Raw genomic sequence first — 9,924 nt, forward strand, 5'->3', positions numbered from 1 at the left:
CTTATGGATATATTTTATAAAATGAGTGTACATGAGGATGCTCTTACCAGCTCATACATGTACACAAAATTACACCTGCCTAGGAGCACCTGTACATTTTTCACTTGCTTCCCTGGGTAGTTGTTATAAAGGCAGATAGGTACATGTGTTGCACAAACATATGTTATCCTCCTCGTCTAATCTGTTCTATGGATTTATATTCTGCCTGGTTCCATGTGAATTCTGGGTGAATTACAGATATGTTATTTACATATTTGTTGCATAATATTATAATTCTCAACTAAATGAAGTTGATATCTAAGTCAAACCTTCAGAGATTTTGAAAATGTTTTTAAAGCTTTATGAACCTTTTTTTTTTTTTTAATTTTGTTTATTGAATTTACTATATAATCACAAGCAAATCTACTTGTACAGAAAAGTAAATTGGTTTACATGCAAGTTTTTAAGAAAGAAAACAAATGTTTCTAATTAACATATTTCACCAATTAATACTCAAGTCCACATTGAAGGAGTCAAGATATACAGATATGGATATTAACAATACTAAAGACACTTTCTTTTAGGAATTCGTTACACCTGATTATCCTAATGATACCACAAAAAAATATTCTATTAAAGAGCAATTTATCTTTCTCCAATCACAATTCCTTTTGATGTTAAAAGGGTTGAGAGCTGAATGGGGTCAAAGAACACATATTTGTTTGATTAATATTTAATTACGCATTTGCAGGGGTATCTAAGAAAAAAAGTTGCCCCCATTTGAATTACCCCAGGTTCATCATTAAGATCTACGCCTTCTCTTCTGCGTGTGGTAACATCAGGAAATACACTAATTTTTAATCCTAGGAAATTCTTCACTCTATTCTGGAAAAATAGTCTTAATAACCCAGTTTTTATCCCCAAATTTCTTTAATATATCTCCGTAGCATATCTCTTGGGGATATCACTGGTTGTCTAGGAAAGTTCAGAAATCTAAGGTTGTTATTTCTGTCAAATATTCTAGGAATTCAGTTTTTCTTCTGAGAAATATCAAGTCTTTAGTCATGACTTCTTGATGTAATTGTGTCTCTCTAATTTCTTTTTTTAATTCCTCATTTTGAATTTTTAGATGTCCACTCTAGAATCAATATCTTTAGTCTTAAGATCTAGATTTGAAATTTCTTGAGACAATTGTTTAATCTGTGGGCAAATTGCTTTGCCCAAGTCCATTATTAAAGTCCACAAACTATCCAGGGTAACGTCCTTGGGTTTCTCAGTAAAAGTAGGAAAATTAAACTTACCTCCGACTCAGTAAGTGGATCTTTTCCTTGTCCTCCTTCCAGTTTCTCTGCCATTGTAATTGGAGATGCTGTTAATGCTCCATTCCTCTGGTTGTGCAATTCTCCTCCAAGCCGAGCCCTCTCAACTGTTGTTTCACCTCCTGTCTTTGCTTCCCCCGTGCCTCGTTCAGCCACAAGGGGGGAAGACGCCAGCAGAGGAGTGCTACTCCCAGAGGGTTGAGGAGGAGGAGCACTTCGGTCGGGGCTGAGCAAAAGCTCTAGCCCTTGGGAAGGTCCTGGCTCTCCATCTACCCCTGAACCGACCAGCAGGCTGCCTCCCGAAAATAATGGTATCGGAGCTCTCTGAATGAAAGATTGTAGTGTGGATTGGTTAGAAGGAAGATTCTGTCGCGAAGGAGCAGTGGAGGAAGGACGGCCCCTGCGCCTCTGCATTATCAAATTGCACTAACTCAGAGAGACTGCAGGTACCTCAGGTATACACGGCGGCCATCTTGAATCCTCCCCTATTTTTTGCAATCATTGTGAACCTTCTTCATTGCCAGATAGTGCAAAGTCAATATAGTAGCTAAATGTGTCTCACACCTTCTTGCCGTGTAAGAAATCATCTAAGAGAGGTAGACCATACAAAAAACCAGGCATGCAATTTTAAATTCAACATGAACCTTAATTGGCAACCAGTGTAATTTTATCAATAGAGGGGATGCCCTTTTGTATTTGCTAACATCAAAAATAAGTCTGGCTGCAGTGTTTTGCAGCAATTGCAACTTACACTGTTACTTGACAAAAATTCTAGAATATTGAAACTGGGTGATCAGGAAGTGGCTACCAAATTGTAGTGCTATGTTGATTGAGCTGATAAAGACTGCTTCCAAAAAGTTTTGATTGCCTTTGTGCGTGGGGGTGGGGGGGGTGGGGGGTGGGAGTTAAAGCTAAATTACTACTATTTGCTAATGATGTCCTATTAAATCTGGCTCACCTGCGAGAGCCCTTGACAGGGGGTGGGGTTGGTATCCGTATGGGAAAATTTCAGGGTTCAAAACTAAGATGGATGAGTCTGAAATTTTTAATCTCACTGTCAGGGATGAGCTCTATATTTACCTATGGGTCCAGTTATCAGCAGATTATAGGATGTTTTATGAGGCTAATTTTCCCCCTTTGCCCAAGACTCTATGGGATGATCTGGACTGTTTGGAACATGTGCAGGCACCTGGCTTGACAGAGTCCATGCGATCAAGATATTTGTTTACAGTTCTTCCCATATCACTGCCAGAGCACATTTTTTTGGAACTTGCATCCTAAGATGTTTTGATATATTTGAAAACATAGACCCCCTAGAGTTCAGCATGTGACATTGCACAAGCTGCACAATTGGGGGGGGGCATTATATTGCAGCCCAACTGCAGGGACTGTTGAACTGGCAGAGGGATGGTTCCAAGAGCTGGGTTTGAATGGAACAAGCTCTATTGTGGGGGGTGGGATGTACTCTTGGGCCGAGTGCCGAAGCTGCCTCTACCAGCATTGAAAGCCCAGGGGCAGCTAGCCAGTCCATTTGTCCAACTAACTATAACCCTGTGGGTCAAGGGTCGCTTGCGTCTGCTTCGGGATAGGCTACGAGCGACACCTTTATCCATGGCAGAGGGGTTTAACCCCGGGGCAACTGAGCCAATTTATCACACTTGGGAGGCTCAGGGACTCTACCAGTTAAGGCACTTTTTAGATGTGGATCAGGTGTTACCTTTTTCTGACTTGGAGGAGGAATATGGGTTGCACCCTGGGGATCTCTTTATTATAGGTAGATTTTTGATTTCATTAGGTTTCCTCCTGTTTAAGCTTCTGAAGGGCCCACCTCTTATCTCAAGTGGGCTATGAATGGGGCAAGTAGACGGGGATGTATATCCAGATTTTATAGGGCACTGATACAACAGCAAGCAAAACCTATCCCCTATACCTTTAGATGGGAGAGGCTGCTGGGAAGACAGAGCCTACACTGTGGGACAAGATGTTTAAGAATTTGTTACGCGTGTTTATAGCTAGCATTATTGTGGAAAATGGATACCAAATGCTTTACCATTGGTATCTCATACCAGTTTGGTTGAAACATATGTACCCAGCTGTGTTGGACATCTGTTGGTGCTTGTGTGGGGAGCGGGGTACATTTGTGCATATTTCGCGGTCCTGTCCTAGAGTGCAACCGTTTTGGGATATAGTGTTTACTTTGCTGACAGAAATTGTAGGCAGTCCAGTACCTAAGTCCATGGACTGTGGCTTGCTGAATATTAAACTGCCAACTCTTCCCGGAAACTTTTTGAAATTGGCGACTTATTTTCCTTAGCCTCTGCAGCAGATGAATCCAGAAACTAGTGGATTGTATCCATCTACCAGCAGGTGGAGATAGAGAACACTGAAGTGAAGGCAGTGAGACCAGATGGCCAGCCCCTCAGCCATTCAGTATGTCTATATTGCCAGTAGTTGGTTGATGGATTCCCTCCAGCTCCTGTATTTTGTACTTTAGGGTGCTTCAAAAGTACAAAGACTAGGGGACACTTGAGGAAGTTTCATGGAAATACTTTTAACACTAATGGAAGGAAATATTTTTCATTCAATGAATAGTTAAGCTCTGGAACTCTTTGCTGAAGATGTAGTAACAGCAGTTAGCGTACCTGGGTTTAAAGAAGGCTTAAACAAATTCCTGGAGGAAAAGTCCATAGTCTGCTATTGAGACAGACATGGGAAGCTACTGCTTGCCAATGGATTTGTAGTATGGAATGTTGCCACGATTTGGGTTTCTGACAGGTACTTGTGTCTTGGCTTGGCCATTGTTTGGAAAACAGGATATTGGGCTAGATGGACCATTGATCTGACCCAGTATGGATACTCTTATGTTTTTATGACAGTCACCAAGAAGACCACACTCCTGGTGGAGAAGTGGCATTGAAGGACTTGCAAGACTTGGCATCTGGAGGCTTCTTTGAAAGGTTCATTTGAGGTGTCTGCTTTTGCTGTGCAGGCCTCTATTTGTAGTTTTTATGTGGCCAGAGCGTGCCTTAATTGGCTTCAGCAAGTGTTGGAGCAGGACCAGGATTTGACCTCATCATTGGCGGCCGTAGTGCCCTGCATGGAGTTAGGCCTTGCTTATTTAGCACACGGTCTATATGATTTGGTGCATGCCCCAGTCAAGCAGATTGCGCTGGCGGTCACTTCACGCCGTTTATTGTGGCTTCGCCATTGGACGGCAGATATGGCATTTAAACAGCGTCTTACTAAGCTGCCCTTTTGGGTTAAACTGCTATCTGGGGTGGACCTTGAGAAGATTGTGAAGGATTTACATCGAGGCCTCGGTTTTGGGATTCTTGGAGATACCATCCGGTTCAAGCAGCTAAGGTATTTCAACACACCACATTCCAGCAGCACTCTTACCTTTTGCAGTGAGAAGATGACCCCGGGTGCTCCCGCCAGACAATGGACTACAGGGCATTCCAGACAATGATGGAGCACAGATCTGCTCTTTGGTGTCTCAGATAGGGGGTCGGCTGACTCTCTTTTACTAAGAGTGTACCAGTGGGTTCTAGATCTTTTCAAAGACTGTTACAGACTAGAATTCTTCTTTCCCATTAGTGATTCCTTTTTGGTGTCTCGGTGCACCATGGCGTCCAAAACGAGTAGCGATTGATGCCACGTTACAGTCTCTGTTGGCCATGGGGATGGTGGTGGTGGTGTCAGTGCCTTCACTCGAGGTTCGCACGGGTTGTTCCATTTATTTTGTGGCGCCCCTAAAAGGGGGCTCCTTCCGTCTTGTTCTCAATCTCAGGAAGGTGAACCAATTCCTGAGGGTTCGGCATTTCCACGTGGAAACCTTGCTGTCTGTGGTAGGAGCGGAACAGCCGGGAGAATTTCTTACCTAACCTGAAGGAGGCTTATTTGCATATCCATATTTGGCCTCCTCATTAGTGGTATCTTTGTTTTGTGATCCTGGAGTGACATTTTCAGTTTGGGCTCTTTCTGTTGGCCTTGCTACTGTTCCTCGCACTTTCTCCAAAGATATGATGGTGGTAGCAGCGGTTCTTAGGAAGGAAGGTATCTGGGTACACTCGTGTCTGAACGACTGGTTGATTCGTGCAGCGTAGGAGCAAGGAAGTTGCCTGGCTACAAGCTGGTTTCTGGCATTCTTACAATCTCTAGGCTGGGTGATCAAATTTCCAAAAAGGCACCTAGTTGCCTCCCAGTCTTTGGACTATCTGGTGTCTGATTTGACACTGTGCTGAGCCATGTATTCTTGCCAGAGGCAGGAAGGTCAAGCTCATTTCTCAGGTGCACGGCTTGTTGAGGTTGCCAAGTAACAGAGATGGCTTCCGTGGTTGCCCCAGGTGAAGTGCAGCATGAGCTGTTGGCTTTGTGACTCCAAGCTGTGGCGGGTGATGCTGTTGGCTATTCCACAGAGGGACGTGGTGGCAGATACCAGCATCTCAGGGTGGGGGGCTCATTGTCTCCACCATTACGCGCAGGGGCTGTGGACTGCATTGGAAGCGGCGTGGCCCATCATTAGGCTGCATGCAACTGTAACGCCTTTCAGGACTTGCTGGAGGGCCAGGCAGTTGGTGTTTTCTTGGACAACATGACAGCAGTGGCATACATCAGCAGTGCGGCCCGCAGAGTTCAACGTTGTTCACAGAGGCTGGTGACCTGGAGTGGGCAGACATATGTCCTGTGCCTGTTGGCAGCGCACATTGCAGGCCAGTGAAATGTACAGGTAGACTTTCTCAGTTGCTATCTCCTGGATGTGGCAGAATGGGAGCTGGCGCCAGAGGCGTTTTGTCAGATTTGCTAGAGGTGGGGAATGCCAGAGATCGATCTGATGGCGACCAGGGCGAACGCCAAGGTGGACAGATTTTTCAGTAGAAGAAAAGAACTCGGATCCTCAGGGTTAGATGTTCTGCTGCAAGCTCTCCTTTACGTCTTCCCTCTGTGTATCTTGATCAGGTGGGTTCTCCACAGGATTGGCTGCTACGGGCTGTTTGTTCTGGTGGCTCCGAATTGGCCGCGCTGTCTTTGGTATGTGCACTTGGTCGGCCTTCTGATGGAGGCACCATTTCAACTTCCAGTACTACCTGACCTCCTGCATCAGGGTCCTGTTTAGATGGAGGATCTCTCCCATTTTGATTCTGGCTTTTGAGAGGTCGAGATTGAGGAAAAAGGGCTATTCGGACGTGGTAACACCCACTTTGCTTCTGGCTAGAAAGCAGTCTATTACGGCACTGTATGCCCGAGTGTGACGTACTTTGAGGTGTGGTGTTCAGTTCACGCATGACCGCCATTGCTGACATCAGTATCTCAGCTGTTGTCCTTTCTGCAGGACAGATTGCAGAAGGGTCTGGCCTATAACTTGCTCCGGGTGCAAGTTGCGGCTCTGGCCTGTTACAAGGTGTGTGTATCGGGCTCTTTCCTTGCAGCTCATTTGGATGTGGCACGTTTTTTGTGTGGGGGGGGGGGGGGGGAGTTCTTCACCTTTGTCCTCTGTTGCACCTGAATCTGGTGCAGCGGGCTATGCAGAAGGCTTGGGCTTCTGACAAAGATCTTACCCTGAAAGTGGAGTGTCAGAGCTCCAAGTGTTGTGTCTGGATTCTTTTCTTCAGTTCTCTGAGTCGGGTATGACTTTGCGGACTGTTCTGTCCTTTTTGACAAAGATCATCTCAGCATTCCATATCAATTGGCCTCCTTTTCTTCCTTTGTTTCGGAAGGAGGATTTTCCAGAGAATTTTGCACAGCTTAGGCTGTTGGATGTCCGTTGGGTTCTCATCCGTTATTTGCAGATGTCTAATGAGTTCCGTTGTTAGGATTATAAGTGACTATAGCTCGGTGGCTGAAGGAAGCAGTTGCTTCAGCATATCTCTACTTTTCAGCCGCATTTTTTATTTTGCTCTGTGTGAAATCAGGTTGTTTTTTGTTGGAGCCTTTTGATCCTTTTTAGGTGCAGTTGTTTTCCATTAAGAAAAAAAAAGAGATGACACGTCATTGATATTGCGTACTGTTAGTCTGCGATTCTAGGTTGTGAGGAAGGTTTTCAGTGGTTTACTTTTCCTTCTGCTTTGTGATGAGATGTATACTGAATGGCTGGGGGGCTGGTCATCCGGCATCACTGCCTTCACTTCAGTGTTCTCTATCTCCTCCTGCTGGTAGATGGATACAACCCACCAGTTTCTGGATTCATCTGCAGCAACTAAAGGAAAGAAAAGTTAAGGCATAATTTTATCTTATCATGGGAGCTGCTGCCTGGAAACAATTGACGCTTCCTACCAGAGCACAGGTCTTGGCTAAGGTGTGCCACATGTCTAAACTTATGACCTTGAGCTGTAATCGACTATTGAACTTTGATAGAATCTGGGAACCTTATGTTCAATGGACTACCCGATCCTGAAGTCCTGTTTAATGAGGGTATGTGGTGTGGTGGTGGTTCTTTGATTGCTATTGAGCATTTGCCTTGTACCAAAGAGTTATGGTGTAACACTGTTGATGTTACATTGTTTTGGCTATTGAACATTTGCCTTGTACCAAAGAGTTAGGTATAACACTATTGATTTGTTGTTGTTATTTTTTTTTTCTGTTCAATAAAAAATAAATGAAAAAAGTTTTGATTACCTCGACAGAGTCCTTTATGCTCTCCCTGACACAGTGGTGCTATAGACTGCAAAATGCTGGCTGAGTCGGACTGGGGCTGTGGTTACACATATGAGTTTTACTTGAGAGTTCACTAAGAATGACTTTATTTTTGAAGAGAGAAATAACTATGAGAGAGAGAGAAAAAATTAAGGGAGTTTTACCGAGCTGAGGCTTTTTCCTACCCTGAGTAGAAATTTATAGATTTGTTATAAGCAGAAAGATCAGCTGTATTTTTGGATTATGCAGTGGATTTTTAATGTGTTGAATGTTTGGATTGAATGCCACCCTTTATATTTTGTGATATTAATTGCAATTCAATTCTTGTATACCGCTAATATCCCCTTTCCACCTTTATTCAAGAACTAATTCACTAGACAAAAAAATATGTAGAGGGTAATAAATGCTGAAGAAAGTACTTTTTTACTGGGGAAAAAAGTTCCAGGATAAGGGGTCTTAATATAAGGCTGAAAGGAGAGTAGACTGAGGAGTAATACGCAATGTGTCTTCACAGAAAGGTGGTGCGTGCATTTAACAGCTTCCAAATACAAACATGCAGAGTACATATGGTATTTGAATTTAAGAAGGCATAAGAAAATGAAAATGCTTAATGTAGGAAAACAAGGTTCCAGAGAGTTGTGAGATTTGCAGTGTGAGCAGGAGGTAGGAAAACCATGAAGGCTACATGGGTCTGAAAGCCCTTTGTCATCCTTTTCTGTTTTTGTCTCTCTTATGTATGATAAAGGATATCTTAGTACATTTGCTTTGAATTCTTCATTTCTTTTCAGAAACACTGGCGATGAAGGGCTTAACACTGAACTGTTTAGGGAAGAAGGAGGAAGCATATGACCTGGTGCGCAGGGGTTTGCGGAATGACCTCAAGAGTCATGTCTGTATCCTTTCTCAAATGTCCTCTCACAATTACAGGATTTTGCTTACCAGTAATGCTGGCAGTTTTATAGAAATTAAATGTGTGATAAGTATTCAATCTCAAGTAATCTGCATTTTTTAAAAATTGTAGCTTGACATTCAGTAACAGCAAATAATAATTGCCAGTCTAGTTTGTATGTGCAAATGTTAAATTCCTAGCATGTTTTTTATTCATGTGTCTGACATTTAAATGTGTACAGATCATTCTGTGCATAATTTCTTTAAAAATACTTTGTATTTTGAAATATAGCCGGTGTTGTGCAATAGTGGCTTCTCCATCACGCATTGCATGCTAAGATAAAAATTCATTATTTTAGTACTTTTACCATTTCTGTAGAAAACTGTATTCTGTGCAGGTTGTAATACTTAAGAATAATTTAAGGTGGTATGAAAAAAGGTTATCATCTTTGATGGATTTGGATTTTAAATTATTTTGTTCTCAGAGAACAAGCAGGATAGGAAGTCCTTACAGTATAGGTGATATCATGATGGAACCTGTGTGGGAAGCTACTTCAACTTGGTGAAACAGAAAGAAAGCTTTTGGGCTACTTCACTGTGCATGTACATACTTTTTTGTCATCTGCTGTTGTATGTCTTTCTGTGGAGCAGGTCAGTTGCACATCACTGATGTTCATGGGGGCCTTTAAAATTCCTTTTTGTAGATTTTATTTCCTGTCATTGTTGCGCGGTACTTCTCCTGATAGTGCTTTAGATAAGTTTTGGGCTGTGTTCAAGCTTCCTTTATTTTTCTTACTCTCTCCTGTGAAGGCCTTGAATGAAGATCTCAGGCTCCCAGTTGGAGTTTTCAAAAATTGAGGTGCACATACCATATTCACACATGTGAAGGATTGACTAGGCTCTAAACCCCTGGAGTTTGTGAAATCCCATTAAGTTGTAGCCAATTGTACATTGGTGAAACCAACCTCACAGTAAAGGAAAGGCTTGAAACAGCATATGAGACACAGTAACAGGAAAAATCAGCTGTAGCCTTCCATGAGAAAATAACTGGGTATACAATTAGATTTGAGGGCTCAAAGATCTTGAAGATAGGAGATACCAACAT

The 9,924-nt window shown here is 42.9% G+C and overlaps 1 protein-coding gene across 1 annotated transcript in view; it reads left to right on the forward strand.

Moving 5' to 3' along the window:
• Nucleotides 1-8,820, forward strand: part of LOC115458793 (N-alpha-acetyltransferase 15, NatA auxiliary subunit-like) — a gene marked incomplete at its 3' end in the record, with an annotated part of 69,769 nt that extends 60,949 nt beyond the window's left edge. The window contains exon 3 of the mRNA XM_030188603.1: nt 8,720-8,820. Within this exon, the coding sequence (XP_030044463.1) occupies nt 8,720-8,820 (101 nt within the window). The remainder of the gene's footprint in view (nt 1-8,719) is intronic.
• Between the last annotated feature and the right edge of the window lie 1,104 nt (nt 8,821-9,924).

The sequence above is a fragment of the Microcaecilia unicolor genome, unplaced genomic scaffold (assembly GCF_901765095.1).
Source record: "Microcaecilia unicolor unplaced genomic scaffold, aMicUni1.1, whole genome shotgun sequence".
Classification (NCBI taxonomy): domain Eukaryota; kingdom Metazoa; phylum Chordata; class Amphibia; order Gymnophiona; family Siphonopidae; genus Microcaecilia; species Microcaecilia unicolor.